General features: G+C 39.0%; 1 protein-coding gene across 1 annotated transcript in view; it reads left to right on the plus strand.

Moving 5' to 3' along the window:
- snrnp200 (small nuclear ribonucleoprotein 200 (U5)) overlaps nucleotides 1-24,974 on the plus strand; it is a 209,745-nt gene that overhangs the window by 109,763 nt on the left and 75,008 nt on the right. The window contains exons 31-34 of the mRNA XM_064341033.1: nucleotides 16,021-16,181; nucleotides 16,364-16,591; nucleotides 16,706-16,897; nucleotides 24,626-24,804. Of these exons, the coding sequence (XP_064197103.1) occupies nucleotides 16,021-16,181; nucleotides 16,364-16,591; nucleotides 16,706-16,897; nucleotides 24,626-24,804 (760 nt within the window). The remainder of the gene's footprint in view (nucleotides 1-16,020; nucleotides 16,182-16,363; nucleotides 16,592-16,705; nucleotides 16,898-24,625; nucleotides 24,805-24,974) is intronic.

Consider the following 24,974-nt stretch of genomic DNA (forward strand, 5'->3'; position numbering starts at 1 on the left):
TTTAGTCTTCCTAATCTTACATTTTTTATCTGTCTTATTAATAACCGGATTTTTATATTCCTTCTCTCCTTGTATTATACAGTGGTTTAGTTTCATTTGACCAGTTCTCTATTGCAGAGGTTCTGATGGCTAGTGGGAAATACCTGCGAGTAGGGGGCAGCAAAATCATTTTTACTCATAAGGAGGCCTTCCATTATACTACATTGATGTCTATAGATTAATTGTAGTTGATGTCACACTGTGGGGCATTTCGGGGTAACTCGCCATCTTTAGAGGAATGCTTAGCTCTGATTTGGATGCAACATTTTTATTTGGAAAAAATAAAGCCATTATGTTGTTTTTTGTTTGCTTTCATTAGACAACTAACACCCTTGACTTGTTCTACATGAACAGCTGAAATTAGTTGGGAACACTTTAAAATAAGGTTACATGAATTAGTGTTACAGTTACTAATGTAGTTGTTAACTACTGAAAAGTTAACCTGTACTGCTTTGTTTATGTATTTATACATCATTTGTTAATGTTAACAACTACATTAGTTAACACCAGTTCACATTGGGATAAAAAAGTATTTTTTAAGTAAAAGTTATGTATTTATTAACCCCTTGGCGCACATGACGAATCTTGCCAATCCTTGCCCATTTAGGGGGTACCCTATTTAAAGCTTTATAACTCCAGATGTGAACATCACAGAGACTTGAAAATTGGCTTAAATGAAGCAAGACATTTGTACAATTTACAATACTAATGCAGATTAGTTTATATTCATAATTTTGGACTTTTTTAGTTTGCAATGAAATACTGAGAGATTGCATATATACAGCAGGTTAAACTATACATGTGCTGGATCAAAAAGTTCTTGACCACAAGTTCATAAAATCTAAGGGTGGATATGTAGAACCCCTACAGATGTATGAAGCAAAAACTAAGCAGTGTACCCAGCATCTCCAAATCTATCCAAAATGTCTAAATTATGCATTGCTGTGAATCACAACATATTCACGTATTTCACTACAAATGAACTGTTTTGACTGATAGAAAATCACTGTTGCATCATTTTCAAGTCGGAATTACAAGCTTTCAATCAGTACAGTGGTCTAAAATATCTAGGGGTCCAGAAACATCCAAAATCTCTCCAAAATTAAATAAAATGCTTTTTGTCCATTATAAAGCATATAAATGAGCCCCTTATGAAGGTTTAAGATGAAACATTGCTATCAGATTTTAAAAATAATGCAAAAATATTGTCACAATGCGGTACAGTACCTAAATGTGTAATTAACTCTTGTGTGTATTTCTATACTCTGTACTCTCGTATGTTTTCTTGTATGGGGATGGGACGACATGACAACAATTTTCAACCGTCCACCACGTTTTGGCAATGTTCCAACTCTCATGTCATCACTGTTGCATGCTTCACAAAAAATATTACAGTACCATCCAACGCTTACATTAGTGTGAAATATCCACATTATATAACACCACTAACCTATTTAAAGACACTCAATTGCAAAAATAACGTATATAACCGAAATATTTTGAGCAGTAATACTTACATAGCAATGATGAAATCTCATCGATGTTCTGTCGAAGACAGAGACAGTATCAGTGATACTGTTCTATTCGCTTCTGTTTTTCTCCAGAAAACGATTTCAGCTAGGTCTATCAGCAAACATATGGCTTAGCTATGTCCAGAAGTCCTCAATAATAATAGTATTTTCCAAGAATTTACGAAAAATTGTTGACAACATTTTTGTTAGCAGCGTCTTTGTTTTACTGCTACTACAGTGTGAATGTGTAATTGAATGCGATGCTAAGAATAATTTCTGTTACGCTGACCTATAAAACGCTATTCCAAAAGCAGAATTAGACATGTTATACATCGTTAAGCTTATACTCTCACCTACTGAATAAATGAATTGTCAATCAAGCCAGACTACTAAAAAGGGCGACGACGCCGTAAACAACAGGTGTGGTATTACGCACAGCTATTTTAGAAGGTACCCAGGCATCACACATGCGCGTATATTTCCCAAACGGATTGTCCAAGACAATGTATGGGCACTCAAAAGGGACATCTCTATGCGTAAAACCAATGGTAAGGTGGTATATTTATTCAATATTTAGTCCCAGATATTGACTGTAGAATGACATGGTATCATTTTTAAAAACTTTTTCTTGTTTATTTTGTTATTCAGTGAGCAGCGTTTTCACTGCAGCATAGGCATATCTTAGGGCTATTGTCGGGTTTATCTTGTTGCTATGACGGAATACGATTTTTTAGTGGTGAAAGAATATTTTTATGAATTCCAAGATAGACAGTATTGTCCATTATGTCAAGGGTGGGGGGTGTTTTCTAGATGAGACTGCAGGGAGGGGGTGCATGTTAGAGACAATGGTGGCACTGCGAAACTCTGTATTCGGCATCGTTGTCGTGTATCGTCTACTAATGAAACTAAAACAACTTGTTTCTGTTTTTAACTCTTACTTTGTTTGCAGTAGCACCGAATGTCTGAGTTTAGTAATCTCGGCACGCCGGCGTGCCGACCACTTGGGGCTTTGTGCTAAGAGGTTAATGGTTACCTAATTAGCGGTCCAAGCAGCGAAGCTGGTGGAACCCTATTGTATCTGTTAGGATTATTATTATTCTTATTATTTTTCTCCGCTAAAATGTCTGAGGCTCAGCAACCATAAGTTGCAGACCAACCAAATTTGGTAGGTGGGTTCCTATGGCCCCCCACTACTCGGTCACTACAAATCACCTATGTCGGCCAGATGGTGGCGCTATAACAAAGGGTCATACTTTAAAAGACCATAACTCCTACACCATAAGTCAGATCAACACCAAACTTCATCGACCAATGCATCTGAATGTGCTCTACAACTGTGCTTTTTGGAGCACCTATGTCCGCCATATTGTTTGCCCGCCATTTGGACTTTTTTATTAGTTGAGGTGCGGAAGAGCTGGAGCTCCAAATCTAAGTGTTACGACATCTAGTAAACTTCTTTACGGCAAGCGACATCCATGGCGACGCAAGTAATCCGACACCGTAGGGTCTAGTTTTTATCAGTGAGGGGAGGGTCTGAACGTCGGGAAAGTAATGGAAGACAGTGCCACCCAGAGTGCATGCTAGGCTACCAAAAGTTTGTTAGTAAAAGCTTTTTGAGAGGATGAATCATTACTTTTCTTGAGCATGGACCCATTTGAACACAGTATCGGGTGAGTTCGTTTAATCTTTGAATCTGTCATTATGCTGAGAAATAGCTAAACCATTGTATTTATAGGTTCTGAGTTTCTGTGTGTAGGGGAATCAAGATGTTCCCAAAAACAGGTAAAATGACTGTTAGCCCAGGAAGAAGCAGATCAAAAGTTTGTAGTAAAAACAGGAAGATTTATTACGCAGCCGGCTACGGGAACAACTCAGCAAGGAAGTTCAAAATAGTATTGGTGGGTGATCAGATTTCAAACAGGTACCATTCACATTGAAATTGAATACAACAGGGGGGCTCACCCCCTTCCCCCCTGGGGCCCAGCGGAAACTTCCCAAACGCAGAATACACAAAACTGTCTGTTTCCCAACAGTCCCTCCTTTTTGACCCAACATAAAGCATATGGCGAGGTCAACTTGCTTACAGGAAATCAGAACAGTATTGTCAATTGGTCAGTTACACCTCCCACATATAGAACCCAGGCCTAAAATCCCCTTGTGGCACGCCTATGGCAACCGTGGCAAGGAAAAACTTCCAGATTTTAATATGAAGAAACCTTAAGCAGAACCCGGCTCACAAAGGGGAAGCCCATCTGCTGCTGGCCGGCACTGGGCAGACATTAAGAGAGGTTGACCAATATTCTAAAAGTGTAGTAAGCATGATATGAGAACCCATTGATATGGGTAAGGCCGGCTGCATAATGTTAAAGAAAACAAAGGAAAGAATTCTACAAGCGTCGTGTACAAGGCCTATTACCAGATACAGGCACCTCTACTTACAATGTGACAATACACACAAATACCACCTTCTAGCCACTGGGCCACATTTGCTGCCTTTTATCTGCATTTGTTATCAGGGTTTAACACCCAGCTATGAAGTGCTGGAGCAGAGGTGTTTACTGGTGACATCAGGAGTGATTAGAATAGAGATAGTGGTAGAGGTGTCAGTTCGATTAGTGCAGTAGGAAATGTTAGGCATTGTTTAGTTTGGTTAGGAAGTAGTCCTCCGTTTGTCACCAATATTGTGCCATTCGCTATGGACCCAGTGGCTACCTTTCACTATATACTATACAACATTACAACAAAACACCAAAAATGTACAACATTAAAACAGGACACCAAAAATGTACAACATTAAAAATGTCTTTTGTGGGGCCATCATCCAGGTTCAACTTCCGCCTGCCGTGTTGGTGCACATCTTGTCCTGGAAATATGTGTCTGAATGGAGAGATAGATAGCCCCCAGGGGCTATAAGGGTAGACGGGGATTATTGTGCCCCATGTTGGGTCTCACCCTTGTATTTTCCTAACTATGTGATGTAGGACCACACCAGAGTTCCAGTCACTGGAAGCAGCTGATGGAATCATGAGCCTGTGTGGTCCAGACCAAATTTGGATAAAATGTCGTCCCATTATGTTTTTCACGAGGATCCAGGTTCAACCAGGAATGTTGCTTTGTCCTCAGCCGGGTCAGGTCCAGTTCTGTGATCCTGTGAAAGACACTTGGGACACAAGCCTGCAATATTCACTCAAAACAAATGATTAGTCCATTTGAATTGATTAGTTGGTTTCTTGTACCAATCCCCCATTTTGTATTGGGGGTTCCTGCACTAGTCAGGAATCTCCTATTCACCCACAAGCTCAAATATCACCAGTCATTTAAAATCCTTCCTCAATTCTCCACATACGAGTACTTTCGAACACACTTCCGCCAAATCCCTACTTGCAGTTTCCCTGTAAATCTCACTGGCTTTCCAGTGCCTAACTTCCTGCCATGTTTGAGCAAGGTCCTCAGCGTCTCCCACAGTACTGCAGTAAAGGCAGTATACTACCTTGCACCAAAACCCTTCTCTTCTGTTCAATACTTCCGTATTTTATTTCCATCTTTTACACGTACTCAAACCTTCCAATGCTACATTCTAGTTCCTCCATCTCTGGTGTATTTACACGGCCTCGGTTGCCCTTGGTAACCCCACAGATCACCCACAGTTACATTTTAATGTTGTATAATATTTATAAATATATGTAGGGCTGATAGCCCTATAGGATGATATCTTATTTATTTATTTATTTATTTTTACTCCCTTATCTTGGGCTCATAAATGAAGAATATTTAGGGGCTTATGGTGTCCACATCCTTATGATATTTTTAAAAATATATATATATATGCAGCCCATGCCCAATAGATCACTACAGTCTCTTAAAGCGTAATCATTTCTCCACAATGCTTTGTTTCTAAAAAATGGGAAGACTACCATCAATTACCATGGTCAGGAAATCACCACTGTCTCTACTCAATTCATTCCCTGAATTACCATAAGATAGCAGCGTATCTCTAAAGGCCCTTTTTCCCTAGCAGAGAACACATAGCAGCCTTCCTAACCTTCTTCACTTAACCTGTCTTTCACCATTTTTAGTCCCCACAATTGAAAAACTCTTAGGAGATCTGTAGATTAGTCATTATTAACCTTACTCCATTATTTCAGGCTTATATAGGGTCCGCAGTCCTTAGGCTATTAGACCGGAACCTCAATCAGTTTATAATACTATCTATGATTCTATTATATTACTTAGGTAATATATTCTGTCACATATATTGTGTACACTTCATATCAGTCTCTATCTAGATATAAATAATATATAATTATAAATGCGCGTTACTGGCCAACACTTAACAAACTATCAAGAACAATACAAACACGAAACAATAAAGACTCAGAACAATGTCAAACAACAATAATGACCCAAAACGGAATCGAACACAACAATGACGTGATTCACGTCGGACACGAGTAAGCTTCTTAGGAAAAGCGGCTATAATAGCCCACTCACCTAATACTCCAGGTACGGTTCGGATCTTCGTCCCCTGGACTGAGGGCCAAAAACTCAGCCTGCCTCAGCACAAACTCACAAAAACCTAAGTGAGAGACTACTCCCTTGTCTCTCACTCTAGGCCGAGGCGCAAAAACTCAATTCTCTTCGGGACATAAAAACACAGACAAGAGTACGCTTCGTAGGTATTTCTAAACCTACTACCCAAGATATGAAAATAGTTTGTCACCTTGGACTGCGGGTTGAAATGTCAACGTGCCGCGGTAACATACTCACAGATACTCAAGTTAGAGACACTCCCTTGTCTTTAACTCTGAGCCGGGGCGCAAATACTGAACTCTCCCCGGGACATGAAAACACAGACACGATATACGCTTCATCGGTCCACACGACCGAATAACCAGACGTGAAAATAATTAGTCACTCTGGGCCGCGGGCCAAAAACTCAGCCTGCCGCAGCTACGCAACCACGTATTCACCTTTTTGGCGTGAAAACTCACTCTCCTCAGGTTAGGATGAACCTCACCCTGTCACAATATAGCTATATTCCAAAACATAAACAGCGCTGGTACTTACAAACATTACCTGATACAAAATCAGTTAAAACATAACATCACAATAGACACAAAAAGACACAGCTTTTAACTACAAACAATTAATTGCTTCTACACCGGTCAAGTTACAGTATAGGTTACATACCACTGGGTGGAGCGTTCCAGACCTCCGCAAGTTTGCCTTCCAATCGCCTAATTATATGGTGGTAGAACAAAGTACTCACTCCTCTTGCATCGGTCGGGGAACCCACGGAGGTCAGGAATCGAATCCACCCTGCTCGCAGCGCCAATTTGTAGGGGAATTAAGATGTTCCCAAAAACAGGTAAAATGACCGTTAGCCCAGGAAGAAGCAGATCAAAAGTTTGTAGTAAAAACAGGAAGGTTTAATACGCAGCCGGCTACGGGAACAACTCAGCAAGGAAGTTCAAAGTAGTATTGGTGGGTGATCAGATTTATACAGTTTCCAGTAGACTGGTATTTGCATATTGTGGAATTATATTGTTGAAAGGGAGCACTGCCTCTGATTGGTGATAGAGGCTGTGCTTCCTTCCGATTGGACCATTCAAATTCAAATCCATCCTACCTATTCAAACAGGTACCATTCACATTGAAATTGAATACAACAGGGGGCTCACCCCCTTCCCCCCCCGGGGCCCAGCGGAAACTTCCCAAACGCAGAATACACAAAACTGTCTGTTTCCCAACAAATGCGCGTAAACACGCTGGTATAATAAAACAATGACGGTAATACATATGTAGTCCGCTTCGTTCCGTTGCTACCATAACATAACACACTATCTTGTGTCTACAGCTGCAGTTTCTCGCTGCAATTACTAATATTGAATATAAACAAAAGACGCAATTTATACTGTACTCTGCCAATGTCTAAATAAATAATACGGTACTCTGAGCGTAGGAAGCAGTTAGCATGGATGGCGAGTTGATATTTTTTGCTACTACAAGTTTGTTAGTAAAAGCTTTGAGAGGATGAATCATTACTTTTCTTTGGCATGGATCAATTTGAAGACAATATCGGGTGAGTTCATTTAGTCTTTGAATCCGTCATTATGCTGAGAGAAATCGTATTCTCAATTTAATCTCTAAATTGACTGTAAGCTTAGGGTGGTAACTAGGTTGCTGTTTCGTAGGTGACTTAATGCACTCGTCTTAACTATTGCTTGAATTTTTGCATAGACTGCGTTGTTACTGTTCTTGTTTGTGTTAGTGTTAATCAGTTTAACCTACAGGGTCCAAGTTGAACTATGCAGATGTTCCCTGCACTTGGAACGGTACTTCTCTCTAGGGTTTTTGACACACTTGTTCCTTGTTATGGTTATACACTTTGTTGTACGTCGCTCTGGATAAGAGCGTCTGCCAAATGCCTGTAATGTAATATTCCGTAGCAACAAGATAAACCCGACATTAGCCCTAAAATATGCCAATACAGCAGTGAAAACGCTGCTCACTGAATAATGAAATGAACGAGACAAATCTTTTTTTTTTTAATTATACCATGTCATTCTACAGTCAATATCTGGGACTACGCATTTAATAAATATACAATCTTACCCTCAGTTTTACGCGTAGAGATGTCCCTTTTGCGAATGAGTGGTCATATATTGTCTTGGACAATCCGTTTGTGAAATATACGCGCATATGTGACGCCTGGGTCGGCTACCTTCAAAAATAGCTGCGCGTAATACCACACCTGTTGCTTACGGCGTTGTCGCCCTTTTTAGTACAATTTGGCTTGATTGACAATTCATTTATTCAGTAGGTGAGAGTATAAACTTTCTAACGATGTATAACATGTCTGATTTCGCTTTTGGAATAGCGTTTTATCGGTCAGCGTAACCGAAAATTTTCTTATATGCCAGAGTATAAATAAATAATACGGTAGGCTATTCTGCGAGCAGCACGCAGGTCGAGAGTTGATATTTCGTCTTGTTTCGTTTTTTTCTCAATGTCCTATCTATTATTTGAAATGTGTATTATTATTCTATCTGTCTCTGAGCTGCTCTGAAATGTGCATTCTCTGCTAAGCTGAGCAATGGATTGGAATGTGTCTGACGTAATGTTGCACGGTATACCGAAACTTCAGCACTTTTTCGGTACTTAAAAAAAAAAAAAAAAAAAAAAAAAAAGAAACTGTTCCATATTAGAATTTTCCGACGTTCGGTAATTTTGCGTCAAATGTAAAAGCCAGGGACATGTGTCTCCCGCATTACCGATTGAGAGGATGAAAAGTGTAATTTGTCAGAATCTTCGCCAGATGGCAGTAGCAACTAAGGTTGGCAAATAACATTCTTCGTGATTGATACAGCACAAGCTTAGACTCAGTTCACTTCAGTAGCAATAGCTGTTCTAATTTGTAAATATTTTATTATAGGAAGATGCTGTATTGTTATTGAAATATGCTGTTTTTAGATATATTTTAAAGTGAAAGACCTGTTTAAAGATAATTTACTTTACAATTGTTTAATTTTTAATAAAATAATTTTTGAAATATATTTAATATAGTTTTCTATTGTTTAGTGTTGTAACACTATAGTCCTATGCTTGTTGATATGTTGAACAGGCTTCAACTTAAAGGTTGTTAATAAACCAGGTTTTTAATAAACCGTGAATTCGAAAATGAGGTCAACCCTTGTGGACATTACGTTTCTGATCTATTAAGGTAATTTCAGTATCGTTAGGTACCGAGTATTGAATCAGTATCGTTTCAGTATCAATTATCGTGATACTAAACCTGGTATTGGTATCAAAGTCAATTTTGGTATCGTAACAACACTAGTGTGACACCTTTTTTAGTTGCGGCATGGAACCTCTGCAGCTGTACATACACACCGGGCCATCTAACTATTACGACATGCCATCTAAGTGTTACAACATAGTAAAGGCCTTTACGGGAAGCGGCCAGGACACATCCATGGCGACGCAACTAAGTCATCCGCCAGCGTCTCTTAGCACAAAATTGGCCATAAGTCATCAATATTTTATACAATCATCATGATATAAAGTAGATATGTTTGGGTGAAGGTATATGATCATGAGGACAAAGCCATTTTAAAATTGCTCCATATGGGGCGGCGATAATGCCAGTGCTTGGACCCCTCCCAACGCCGCTTGCGGCTTTATAAGTTTATCTTGTTTTGATGTATAAATAATCATGTAACTAATACATTAGTTGATGTATTTAACTATTAACTAGATTTTATGCCCAATTTATGTATTCATTAATTCATGTTAATAACTACATTATTTAATGCGAGTTCATGTGACCTTATTGTAGGTCACATTATTGTAGGTAAATGTTACAAATTCTTCACAACCAGGTTCCCCTTGTGAGCAAGACTTAGTCAATGGTTGCAGCGGTGGCAGTACATGAGTAAATGCTTAAAGTATATTACTTTTATTGTACTAATGCCACTAAATATTGGTTTATGTTGCGGGGGGGGGGGGGGGGGTCATTCTCACCCAAAAAGCCTGCGCAGACAATGATGTGTTTCCCTTCGATGAGAGTGATTACAGGGAAGAGGGAACCGGCTAATTTTTTAAATCGTATTAAGGCAAACAACTGTTATTTTCTGATAAGTTAGCAATTTTTATTTGATTATATTGTAGCATACGGAACTCCCCTGGGCACCCTAGGTGGGAGAATTAAAAATTTAACATGGAAATCCATACTCTCGGTTTTGCAGTTTATGCACTCAGTTTTGCAATTCGTGTAATCTGCTCCGTATTAGCCTTTATGACATTATACACCTAAAATAACCTGAAAATCTGTTAAACAAGTTAAACCTTTAGTTGTAGGCTATTGTTCTACCATAGATAACTTGCAGATAAATGCATTCAAACCTAGATATTTGGGGAAAAGATTTTTAATAATATCATTAAAACAACAAAAAAAACACAAACACTATAGGTAAAGCAGTTCCACAGTGGGATGAATAACATGCACCCAAAGTTCCAATGACATTACAAAAGCCTGCATTTCAGTTGGTCCTCCTCACAATTTTACAGCTTGGTGCATCACTTTGTTCAGATGTTGCAGAGTTGATTGGCTACTTTATTTATAATAAAACACAAGATACTTGTGTCCTAACGATAAGGATAAGCACTCAATGAAGAAACCCAATCCCATTGCCAAAAGAAGTCTAGCATGCCTATAAATACTTATACTATGGAACTACGCACTACAAATGTATTACATGGCCCATAGCGGCCCCTAAACAGCATTGCCAACTTCAACAGACCCGTGCTCCGTTGATGCGAGCTCCAGATATTGACAGTGCCGATGCTACATACCCCACCACATGGCCCCTAATGGCCATCACACCCAACGTGTAGATAAACTCCTCAAAAAAGTTTGGAAATTTGTGTTTGGTCGATCATATCTCTGTTCTTACTGTATTATTAGCTTTGTATCTTATCATTGGAAAGCCTGTTCATTTCCTTTTATAATGATGTCCAATTTGTAAGGATCATGCATTTGTGGGATGAGCAGCACAGCTGATTATGTGGGTGGGGTTCCAAGTGAAATGTGGCAAATTTCCCTGCCAATGTCAAACGTGGTTGAATGGAATGGCCTTCCAACAGCCCAGACCTCAACCCAATTGAACACTTGTGGGATCAGCTCAGGCATGCTGTACGTGCTAGAGTGACCAATGCAACCACGTTGGCTGACCTGCGATGAATCCTGCCATCCCACAGCAATGCGTGACCAGGCTTGTGACCAGCATGAAGAGGAGGTGCCAGGCTGTTGTGGCTTCGTATGGTTCTTCCACCCACTACTGAGGTTCCTGACTGTTTGTTCAATGAATAAAGCGTAAAATTGTCAATATGTTTGTTCCTTGTTACTGACAGAGAGTTCAATCATCCAATCCCCCAAACAACTCAAAACAATAGAGTCAATACCAACAGGAGAATACACTGTTTGACATTGACGGGGAAATTTTCCACATTTCACTTGGGACCCCACCCACATAATCAGCTGTGCTGCTCATCCCACAAATGCACAATCCTTGCAAATGGGACATCATTGTAAATGGAAATGAACAGGCTTTCCTATGATACAAGATACAATTCTAATAATACATAACAACAGAGATATGATCGACAGACAATCTCTGTTATCAACGCTGCTATCCAGCATAATGTAGCTCGACCTGTGTAACGTTACTTGTTGCTCCGCTGGGAAAGACCGTTCATCACTGCATACAACTTGGTTTACTCCAAAAGTCAGTTTGGAAACTTTGTATTAAAATAACTCCAGTTAGCAAGTCTCTTCAACCTCTCCTCTCATCATCAAAACAAATGGCAAAACAGGAAGTGATGGGATATATGGGAAATAAGACCACATTTCCCATAAAGCCTATGTATTCTATATTGCAGTCACAGACTGTCTGTTTTGTAAAGCTGCGTCACTTTTATGACTCAGGAATTTTTTTGTAACTTTGAGCCCAGGAGTTCTTTACGTTCAGAAAATAAAGGTGAGAACTAAAATATTTCCAGCTATTTCTGTGATGTACAGTATGCTTATTATCATCGGAAGTGATTACATGTGACTCTTTCTTCATGAGGCAGTAGTAAAAAAAAAGGCAATTTTTGCCAATTCCCGCGATTTTACCATAAAAAATCACAACTTCGCGAATTGCATTGCAATTTTTGAGAAAAGCCGCTGCAAAATCAAGCATTTTTGTTTGCAAAAATCACAAAAAACTGCTAAATCCTGGAGGGACTAACTATAGAAACAATATGAAAATATATACTGTAATCACTTAACTTATTTTAGCATTTTCGCAATGTGCCTGTAATATGCCTTAAACTTTTAGTGTTCAGTGAGTTTTAAATCATCTATTTGGCTTGATATTTTGCTATTCATTTATGTTCATTTTTCTTAAATCGATAATGAGCAGTCCTGTTCATACCTCTATATCTCTTCAAGCAAATAGATAGCCTAATATAACACTCTTCATCAATTTCTTTGACACTCACAAAACTCAAAAACGCTAATTCAATTCCGAACACTGGATACAGTAAAAAATTGTTACACATTGCACACATTACGTTACGCATATTGCCTACACATAAGAGAGGGGAGAGCAAGGCAGAATATCATAACGTGTGGTACCCTTAAGATTGTACAGTCATTCTTCTCAACACAAAAGCCAACATTCTCTAATTCCTAGCCTAACACACAAAAATCACACTACCTGTTGTTTATTTAGCTACAAAAGCATTTTGCACAATCATTATAATTTTTTTTTTGGGCATCTAGTATTTGTTTCCCCTGTGGAATACACTGTAATAACCATACTAACTTTTCAAGGACAGGCAACTTTTTAAAATGATTTCTGATATTGCACAAAAAAGCAAAAACAACAAAACACCTTATAGGTATAAATAATAAATAAAGCCTTATACTTGAACATTACTTTATTGCCAATACAAATTTGCGTTGGCAATAAATTCCTTCAGTTGCTTCCATTCCCCACATCAGACCTGCTCATTTGTTGCAGGGTAGAGTTTCTGCAGCATATATGGTGCTTCCATAGTTCTTAGGGAGGGAGGTGTTAATGATAGCTCTAGTGTAGGCTCATTGTTTTTCATTTTTATTTTATTTTTTCCAAAAAAATATTTTGGTGTGTATTTTGAATATTTAAAGAAACAGGCGAAAATCTGTTGAAAAAATAGCCTAATGCAAAAATCCGAAAAGAAAATTTCACTCTGATTTTAATTCCAAACATTGATTTTCGGTTGCAGTTATTTGTTTAATGAACACTGCTGGGGGGAAAAAAAGTCTGTTGGTCTGTGGCTAGGGTATTTTAAAAATTATTAACATAGAATGGCATTGCAGTAAATAAAAACGAATACATAGCGTGGCTATGTATTCGGGGGCGACATAGCTCAGGAGGTAAGAGCGCTTGTCTGGCAGCCGGAGGGTTGCCGGTTCGATCCCTCGCCCTGGGCATGTCGAAGTGTCCCTGACCAAGACCCCTAACCCCTAATTGCTCTGGTGAATGTGAGGCATCAGTTGTAAAGCGCTTTGGATAAAAGCACTATATAAATGCAGTCCATTTACCATTTACCAAATGAAATTCATATTTGAAACCAATACATAACATAATGAAACCTATAATTAAATTTTATTATAGTTTTATTTTTATAGTGCTTTTTACAGAGAACTGTCACAAAGAAGCTTTACAGAGTGGCAAGAAACAGAGCAAAAAAAAAAAAAGGCAAACGACCAAACACCAGCCCTGAATCCCCAAGTAGCAAGTACATACGTTTTTAAACCTTACTCTCAAGGTAATAAGATGAGAAGATACACTTTATTGAAAGCTGTGGAAACATAAAATCGGTTTAAATCGATCAGCACCTTTTATAAATAAATACATCATGAAATAAATAAATACATCATGAAATGTGAGCATAAATAATTAAATGTGGCACGAAATGTACATATTTATTTTTTTAATTATTTATTTATTTCAATGACGCGACGTCCGACGTGAAATAAGGCTTGAAATTAAAACCGTCACCCATCAAATTTCGGAGGGTGGCTTTAGCGAGGACTGTTTTCTGATGGGTGCATCGACTTGATTCGATTGTTCATGCCTAATTCAACATGGCTGCACTGGAGGTGTGTTGTTGGAGCCCCCCATATGGTGCTAATCATAGACATATATATGTCTATAGTGCCAATAACCTAAGTGCTACCTGTGCTGTTGAATAAAAGAAGCAACACATTTGAATTTCTGACATGTAGTGTTGGGAAACAGAGTTTTGTGTATTCTGCGTTTGGGAAGTTTCCGCTGGGCCCCGGGGGGGAAGGGGGCGAGCCCCCCTGTTGTATTTCAATTTTAATGTGAATGGAACCTGTTTGAATAGATAGGATGGGTTTGAATTTGAATGGTCCAATCGGAAGGAAGCACAGCCTCTTATCACCAGTCAGAGGCAGCGCTCCAGTTCTGACATTATGCAAAATGTACCCACTCTAAACTGTATAAATCTAATCACCCACCAGTACTATTTTGAACTTTCTCGCTGAGTTGTTCCCGTAGCCGGCTGCGTAATAAATCTTCCTGTTTTTACGACAAACTTCTGATCTGCTTCTTCCTGGGATAACGGTCATTTTACCTGTTTTTGGTAATATCTTGAATTACCAACAGTAGCAAGGAAGGAAGGAACATAGGGCGCGGGAACATCAGACTGAGCTAGCATAAGGATGATGCCTGAAAAAAGCTAGCTCGGGACCACTGAAATTACCTTGAACAGAGGCGAACGTTCGTGGCAAACAAACACAAAGCTAACGGAAAAAAGTTTGAAATAGTTTGCAAACGTTCGCCTTATTCGCTGAATTTGAACGCACCTCAGGAGTAGTGGAGTGAATAGATGGTACATTTATAAAAGATGATTCTCGAGTTGATTCTGCAGAGACCTGCGAGGAATTCAGTGCCTCTTGAATCAAATTAGCTTCGTCGCGGAGTAATTGTGTGCAACTTTTTCTGCTTGTCCTGACCGCCCGCTGCCACAACATAGTGTGCTACTGCGCTTTGCTTGCCTTGGGAATCCTATTGCTCATTGCTGGATTGCTGTAGCCTGTACCCACTAGAGGCAGGTCTCTCAGAAATACTCAACCTATCACTAAGCCTCCTGTGTTTTGTGTACTCACTGGAGCCCGCCCTCCCAACTTTGATGGGTGAAAGTGGCAGTTTTAATTTTAAGCCTTATTTCATGTCGCACGTAGCGTCATTGAAATAAATAAATAATGAAATAAATACATACGTACATTTCGTGCCACATTTAATTATTTATGCTTACATTTCATGATGTGTTTATTTATTTCATGATGTATTAAATTATTTATGCTCACATTTCATGATGTATATATTTATTTAATTTTGTCTGAAATATTCCTCCATATGGGGAGGGGTCATGATTCGGTGTATTTAATATAATACTGCAGTGCTTATTCACTAGTCGTAAGGTCTTGAAAAAGTGATCCATTCTAGTGTTGCTTTCTTTTGTCCGTAGTTCCTGTGTTTTTTCTTATTTTTGTATCTCTAAGCGTAAAGGCTTATGGACTCGCGCTGGTAGCAATGCACATTAGTCCGTCTTTTGCCAATTATTATTATACTGACCATTTTTCCGCAGAGCAGTTGCTAAGATGGGAACAAGTTACCAGGTAGAAGACTTACCCAATATGTAAATATACTGTAGTGATTTAATTTTTTGATAAAGGGTACGGTTTATCAGTTTAATCACAATATTTGTTAATATGCGAACAATTCTGATGGGATGACCTTAATCAAACTGAATAACTTTCCATCAGAGGTACTAAGTACATGATTTATTCTGCTTTGCCAACAGTGTGTTAACCATCTGTGAGAAACTTAAACTCCACTTTGTCTCCCCCTAGTGTTCAACGCTGTATACAACAGCGATGACAATGTCTTTGTCGGTGCCCCTACGGGCAGTGGGAAGACCATCTGTGCTGAGTTCTCCATTCTTAGGATGCTTCTGCACAATGCTGAGGGCCGCTGTGTCTACATCACCCCCATGGAGGCTTTGGCTGAACAGGTATACTTTGCATTATGTCATGAAAATGTCAGGGAAGTAATAACTACTATCTTTTTTTGTCATTTCCTTTATTTCTGCTCACACCCCACCTTGTTTTGTTCTCTGTGCCATCCCTTATTATTTTCTGTTCCCTCTTAAATTTCTCCAATTTTTTCCTCCCTTTGTCGTCTGCACCCATTCAGGTGTTTGTGGACTGGCACGAGAAGTTTCAGGATGCTCTGAATAAGAAGGTTGTCTTGCTGACGGGAGAGACCAGCACTGACCTGAAGCTACTGGGAAAGGGTGATATTATTGTTAGCACCCCTGACAAGTGGGACATCCTGTCTCGGCGCTGGAAACAGAGGAAGAATGTTCAAAATGTTAGCCTCTTCATTGTGGACGAGACACACCTTATAGGGGGCGAGAATGGGGTATGCTGATGTTGTTACATTTAAATCAGTTGTGATATCCTTGATTTTATATATATATAAATATGTACAAACCTTTATTCTGTCCTCCCTCCCTCCCTCATTCTTCCCTTCTAGCCTGTGCTGGAAGTGATCTGCTCAAGGATGAGGTACATCTCTTCACAGATAGAGCGGCCCATTCGCATAGTAGCACTAAGCTCCTCTCTCTCCAATGCCAAGGACGTTGCTCACTGGTTGGGCTGCAGCACCACTGCAACTTTCAACTTCCACCCTAATGTGCGGCCTGTGCCCCTGGAGATGCATATCCAGGTATGTCAAAAGGGACATCGAAAACAACATATTTTCAAACATCCTGTAACATATTTTCATGAGAATTTGTTATTCAGCAGAAATTAGATTATAATTACGTTACAATGGTAGCGCATCCCAAACAATGAGACTGCCACAAGTGAGAGTTTAAGTATTCTGTTGAGAGGTGTGGTGATTGGCCAGTGTGAACGTTCCCAGGAAGGAATATTCATTGCACCAGACTTCCCAGGGACACCCATATGGTTTGCCCTTTTATCTGTGGCTATTGTATATCCTTACAAACAGTGATTGAACTATATTTGTGGCCATTTGTCTCTAACAATGGGAAGCAGCAGTTACATAGTGTGAATGTGGGAATATGTATTCAGAATGAAGTTAAGACACAGAAAGCAACTTAATTTTTCAAACCTATCACTGGTAACATTAGACGGAATTATGTCAATGTTTTTCTTTCCACATTATCATCGTTCACTGACGGTCTCTTTTTCTGTGGTGGTTTGATGCCTGGAAAATGTTTCAACACTGAAATGCGATTCCTAAATCTGAATTTTTAGCTGGCACATGTTAGTTGGTAACAAAATTAGAGGCTGCAAACAAAAGCCTGCAATTTGTGTGCACAAAATTAATAAGCTACAGTGTCTTTAGCGGGCCCAGCGATTAAGTCTCTGTTTTTCACATGCTGAAATTGGGTTGATTTTATCTAAAAATCAAAACATGGGTTAATATTTTTACACGCCAGAGGGGTTGGTTGGCCTGTGTGATTTACCCAGCAGAGTTAATATTTTCCTGCCTTGGCGGGTGTTAATTTGGACCTGGGATAGATGCTTTGTTTATTGTCCTCAACTACCCCTTTTCCACCAAGGCATTTCGATGGCCGGTTCAGAGCCGGTGCCTAATCTCATACCAGTTCTTCGCGTTCGACAGCAGAAGAACTGGGTCTCGGCCAGAAAAACTGGTTCCGGAGTGGCACCAACACTAGGCTGGTTTAGAACTAAGAACCGCTTACGTCAGGGGCTGGGGGCAGGATTATCGTGACCAACCAAAACTAAAATTTTGTGATCGCCAGGTAGACTGAGAGCACCTATTATCGACCACCTTTGTTCGACAGCCAGGAAAACATCAACTGATTTGCAACTATATATGAAATAAGCAAAATATCGGTAACAACCTGTACCTAGTTATGTAGGAAAAAATGTCCTTGTTATCCTCCAGTGGTTATTTTTTCTTTTTTTCTGTGCCGGCAAATAAGTCAGGGGGTGGTCCAGCACTAGCTTTTTGTTACTAAGGGGACGTGTATCGACCACCCCCTATAAATGAATGGAACTTAACATAAATTTGCTAGCATACTGTTTAAGTGTCCTGTCTTGCGTATTTGAGGTTAATATGAGAAAGGGTGGTCGCTATCAGCACGTCTAGGGATCCATACATATTCACTGTTGTAACCCAAGTTGCAGGACGCAAAATAGCCGTTAGGAAAGCAGTTTGAAATTATGAAGCAACGTCTGTGCCATTGGATTTAATGGGTCGCGATGAGAATTCCAAGCATGTTGCTTGTCTAAAGTTGATATAGTAAATAAGGCTGTAATAATATAAATAAATATGTATGTATGACGTTGATTTTTTACTTTTAGACAGTTTATTTTCTATATATTTACAGGACATACCTTTTAATAGGTAATGATGTTGCTGGGAAAGCGGAGACATATACAGTGACGTAATGATGTGGCTCTCTAGCCCGTAGAAAAACAAACCGGTTCTTAGAAGGTTCGCAAGTTGAACCAACTGCGAACCGGCACTAGCACCAGCCCAGAACCAGAACTAGGTTCATGTTGGTGGGAAGGGGGTTAACGAGGAAATTCTTTACCAGAAGAACATGACATGTTGAATAATACACCATACATAAGGCTCATTGTTTTCAGTGTTTATTGATTTTTGCCAGAAAATACACAGATTTTTCTTAAAAGGGAGCTGATCGGTGTAAGCCGATTTTCACCCAGTTTTTATGTTTCCACGCATCAAAAAGTTTTTCCTGCTTCTGTGAGATTAGGTAAACCGTGTCTTGTGGCTAAATTGGCTTGTCAAGCCCCGCCCAAGTCCCGCTCTCCTTAGTTACTGTTGATAATTCTGACAAGCTTTAACTCTGACAAGAAAGTACAGTATGAACATGGAATTTGCATCCCTGAGTCTGGTTCTTTCTATGGTTTTTTCCTGAATTTATTCCTGGGAGTTTTCCCTTGCCACTGTTGCGGCTTGTTCTATGGCCATTTAGGCCCGGGTAAACTGAAATATCTGATGAGATACATATTTTCAGTTTACAAAAATGCCAAGTTACTCACACTTACAAAGCACTGTATAAGTCATTAATTCAAACTGGCGAAATCTAGGCTTCTCAATAAAAGTATTGAAATCCAAATTATGCCAAGGTACATGAAACAATGTTGACTGTCTTACCTCATAAATTAAACCTATATTCCACAGCGATGCTACCCAATGTTTCCTAAATTGTTTCAAGCTATTTGGCCATGTACATACAAGCATACAGTATGGGGCAAATATGTGTGAATAGGTTTGTAAGACTCAAGTTTGATTTAATAGGTCTCTGTCGTTTAAAAAAAAAAAAATCTGTATTTATGTAATTGTCCACCCTGCCTTTCTGTAATGTGAGTGATTGCATGTTTCTTTGTATAAATGTCTGTTTCTAAAAAGGGGGGGGGATTTATGTGCAGTATTTATTTTACAATCAGTATTTATTTTAAATTGCAAATATACAAGAACTTGTACATTTTGTAAAATGAACCTGACAATCAAGTATAAACGTATCAGGAGGAATATGCTATTTTTAACGTATTTTCATACCATACATTGGCATAAAGAAAATCAATATACCTGGCATGAAGAAGTCATTATCTGGCGCCAGTTTCTATACAACCGGTATAGCGTTATCTCCCGGACCAATTTGCAACCCAGATTTAGGAGCTTATTTTCGGAGGCGTTCGTATCTGTACTAACCTTATACACTTGGTCTGTAGTGTTGTTAGCAAGGTAGCTGATGTTAAAATTCGGAAAATGGAACTGTCCAAAGTGTGGGTTCATTTAATTTGGATTTCATAAATATAAATGAGTTTCCCGCAAAGTTTTTACGTGTGCAAAACCAATAGTTTAAATGTTTAGTTAGCCAGCAAGCCAGTGTAATGAGTTTAGGGTCGGGAACCCTGAAAAGTGCCAAACTCTCAATGCTGTATGGGGCATGCCGCCCCACCAAGCCGGAAGTTGGCAGGATGGCATACCTGCCATTCCAATATGTTGTGGCAAATCCTTTGTAAAATGTGCTTTATTAAACTAGATTGGAATTAATATGGGCTGGTTGCAAAACCTGTGGTTGAAATGTGCCAGAAGTAAAGAAAAGAATGCATTGAATGGTCACCATGAGTCATGACGCAGTCAGGAATGCCATCTAGCAGTCTCGCGGCCATGAATCGGGCAAGGCAAGCTAACATAACGGTTATCGGTTAATGTAGAGAATGTTTCTAGTTAAGTTAACATTAAAGCCATAGTGTTAAACTTTTCAACAGAATTGCCATTATAATATGAACTTTGCTCTGAATTGCATCGTAACAACAGTTATCCTCGCTTACAAGTCTTGTGAATTTACAGTGCCTTTGGAAAGTATTCAGACCCCTTCACTTTTTCCACATTTTGTTACCTTACAGCCTTATTATAAAATGGATTAAATTCATTTTTATTCTCATCAGTCTACACACAATACCCCATAATGACAAAGCGAAAACAGGTTTTAAAATTTTTTTTTGCAAATTCAGACCCTTTCTCAGTACTTTGTTGAGGCACCTTTGGCAGCGATTACAGCCTCAAGTCTTCTTGGGTATGACGCTACAAGCTTGGCACACCTGTATTTGGGCGATTTCTCTCATTCTTCTCTGCAGATCCTCTCAGGCTCTGTCAGGTTGAATGGGGAGCCTTGCTGCACAGCTATTTTCAGGTCTCTCCAGAGATGTTCAAGTTCGGGCTCTGGCTGGGCCACTCAAGAGGTGTTTCTCAATACCAAGAGCACAAACTCCGGACTTGCGTTCTTGTGAAGTCCGTTCTTGTGGGAGACCACACTTGCAAGCTCACAAGGACAGAGAACGCTGTTGGATATAGTATTTGAGATACCATACGTGCTTGCGACGTGTGGTTACGCTACCTGACAGTCACCATCCTCGGTGTATTCTAGTTTCTTTCAAAGGCTGCTTTACATTGGTTTGGGGGTATAGTTTTATTTCAGTTGTAGACTAACGTTAATTGTAGTCTACTTAAAATATGTTGTTCTGTAACTAGTTAATACAGGCACTTCCTGTTTGTGGTGGAAAGAGTGAGGAGTGTTTGAAAAGGTTTGATACGGGATTCTATTGTGCTTTCAATTGTGTATTTGATATTATTTTGGGCTTTTTGTTTAAACAAAACCCCCATATTATAAGTAAGGTAAGACGGTTTTGCTCTTAAGGTGAAAATCTTTGTTGCTGTTAGGGGACTGGGGGGCTTTTCCACTTTTTTCCTCCGTTAAGCACTCGGCTAGCAAAACTAGCCAGTTAGGTAATTTGGCCTCCTTGCTGAACGCTGGTTTTTTCTTAGGTTTTTGAACCCCCAGGAACAAAATATTATGGTAGTAAGATTGTTTGACTTTATTGTTACATGCTAACATTAGCTGTAGTTTATTATAATAATATAATCTGATTCCGGGTAAATTTTAGTTTCTGTTCTGAGATAAACAAAATATTTCCTAGTACAGGGGTTCCTCCAGTCATTGCTATTTAGTAAAAAGCTAGCCAAGTTAGTTGATTATAACCAGAGGGATTCTACTGGGTAGTTCTTTTCAGTGTTATTTATTCAACGCTTAATGTTAGATAGTTAAAAGTGCCTTATTTTTGTTTATTTATTCTCCGGGTTCTGCTGCTAGTTGTCTGTAGCCACCTGCGCACTATTAAATTGAGGGCTGGGTGTCTCTGTCTCGGCATTTTTACATACAAACATTAGCTGTAGATTATTATAAATGTATTCCAGCTAAATTTTGGGCTGTATTTTGTTCTGAGATATAATTAAACTATTGCCTAATACAAGTGTTCCTTCAGTCATTGGTACTTAGTATAAAGCTATCTAAGTTAGTTTATTGTAACTGGAGTGATTCCACTTCGGGTGGTTTGTTTCTCTTGTTACTTATTCAGCAGTTAATGTTAAATGATAAAATTGCCTTATTTGTTTTTCCTCTCCGATTTCTGCTGCTTGTTGTCCAGAGCCACTTGCACGTTTTTTAAAGTGTGGTCTTGGTGCTTCCGTTTTGGCAGAAACTTACTGTAGATATAGGGAGAGATGGGGTGATAGTTAGGGGCTAAAAATGTGGCCACAGTTGTGTGAGGGCTGCAGGATGATCACGCTTCTGGAAAGCGATTTTCAGGGCGAGTTTGTCTCCCACCGTTGCCAACTCGAACACCTCGAGAGGTGTGTTTAGCAGTTGTCTATGACCATGAAATGCACTTTTTGTACGTCGCTTTGGATAAAAGCGTCTGCTAAATAAATGTAATGTAATGTAAATGTAATGAGCAAGATTCTTGATCGTGAGGGCCAGCTTGCTGGACTCCACAGTTCACAATTATCAGAGTTCCAGGAACTGAGTAGTGTGTCCTATAAGGATTTGGTGTGCACACTACAGCTGGGAAGGGGGGAGAAGCCAGAGCAGGCAGGGAGAGATAGATAGGTAACAGTGGGGTGCAGCCGCAGAAAAGGGCGTGCACACCACTCAGGGCGAACATCTCCAGAGCTTGTGTCCAACCGATTCCAGCCCTTGCAGTTTTAAAAAATGATACCATGTCATTCTACAGTCAATATCTGGGACTAAATATTGAATAAGTATACAACCTTACTGTTGGTTTTACACTTTGTTGTATGTCGCTCTGGATAAGAGCGTCTGCCAAATGCCTGTAATGTAATGTTATGTAATATTTCGTAGCAACAAGATAAACCCGACATTAGCCCTAAAATATGCCAATACAGCAGTGAAAACGCTGCTCACTGAATAACGAAATAAACGAGACAATTATTATTTTTTTAAATTATACCATGTCATTCTACAGTCAATATCTGGGACTAAACATTGAATAAATATACAATCTTTCCACTGGTTTTACGCGAGATGTCCCTTTTGAGACTGAGTGGTCATATATTGTCTTGTACAATCCGTTTGTGAAATATACGCGCATTTGGGATACCTGGGTACCTTCCAAAATAGCTGTGCGTAATACCACACGTGTTGTTTATGGCGTTGTCGCCCTTTTTAGCACAGCCTGGATTGATTGACAATTCATTTATTCAGTAGGTGAGAGTATAAGCCTTCTAACGATGTATAACATGTCTAATTTTGCTTTTGGAATAGCGTTTTAAAGGTCAGTGTAATCGAAAGTGTTATGATCGCATTCACTGATCGCATAGCTATGCCGTATGTTTGCTGATATACCTAGCTGACATCGTTTTCTGGTTTACGACAGAAGCGGATAGAACTATATCATTGATTTACTGTCTCTGTCTCTATCTACTGAAAACATAAGATTTCATCATTGTTATGCAAGTATTACTGCTCAAAATATTTCGGTTATATACGTTATTTTTTAAATTGAGTGTCTTTAAATAGTTTAGTGGTATTTTATAATGAGGATTTCACACCGTAATGTAAGCATTTGTGGTAGTCTAGTAGTTTTTGTGATGCATGCAACATTGATGACGAGAGTGTTTGGACATTGCCAAAACGTGGTGGACGGTTGAAAATTGTTTTCATGTCGTCCCGTACCCATACAAGCAAACATACAACAGTACAGAGTATAGAAATACATACAAGAGTTAATTATTACACATTTAGGTAATGTACAGAATTGTGTGACAATATTTTTGCATTGTTTTTAAATCTGATATCAATGATTCATCTTAAACCTTCACAAGGGGCTCATTTATATGCTTTAAAATGTATATAAAGAGATTTTGGATATGTTTCTAGACCCCTAGGTATTTTAGACCACTGTATTGATGGAAAGCTTGTAATTCCCACTAGAAAATGATGCAACAGTGAGTTTCTTGAGTAAAAACAGTTGATTTGTAGTAAAATATGTGAATATGGTGAATATGTGATTTACAGCAATGCATAATTTTGACATTTTGGATAGATTTGGAGACGCTGGGTACACTGCTTAGTTTTTGCTTCATAGATCTTTAGTAGTTCTACATATCCACCCTTAGATTTTATGAACTTGTGGTCAAGAAGTTTTTCATCCAGGACATGTATAGTTTAACCTGCTATATATGCAATCTCTCAGTATTTCATTGCGAACTAAAAAATAGCAAATTCATTTTAGATTTTTTCCTAGACAATTGCATTTGTGGCACTTTATTTCTTCCAAAATTATGAATATAAAGTAATCTATGCTAGTATTGTAAATGGTACAAATGTCTTGCTTCATTTAAGCCATTTTTCAAGTCTCTGTGGTGTTCACATCTGGAGTTATAAAGCTTTAAATAGGGTACCCTGTAAATGGGCAAGGATTGGCCAGATTTGGCGTGTGCGCTAAGGGTTTAATATTGTATGTTGTATGTTATTTTGTGTGTTTTTGTTGCCTCTGTGTTCAAATTTCTATCTTAATTTTGTCTTTTCCCACCTTTCTTGTGGCTGTGGAATATTTTTTGTCACAGGGCTTCAATGTGAGTCACACTCAAACTCGGCTGCTGTCAATGGCCAAGCCCGTGTACCATGCCATCATGAAGCATTCTCCATCTAAACCTGTGGTGGTGTTTGTGCCATCTCGCCGACAGACACGTCTCACTGCCATTGATATCCTGACTTTCTGTGCTGCAGATGTTGTTCCTCAGAGGTGAGTTAATTTTTTTGTTGATTTTCCAAGTAGTAGAATACTGTTTATAGCATTATCCGCTGCTTTTCTTTGCGCCTTATTTTTCTGCAGCAGTGAACCTGATAGCCATCCATATTAAAAATAAGTACAGAGCTAGAAAAAGCTTTTTTTTATTTTTATTTTTTTATCCA

Source organism: Anguilla rostrata, chromosome 6, assembly GCF_018555375.3.
Source record: "Anguilla rostrata isolate EN2019 chromosome 6, ASM1855537v3, whole genome shotgun sequence".
NCBI classification, from domain to species: domain Eukaryota; kingdom Metazoa; phylum Chordata; class Actinopteri; order Anguilliformes; family Anguillidae; genus Anguilla; species Anguilla rostrata.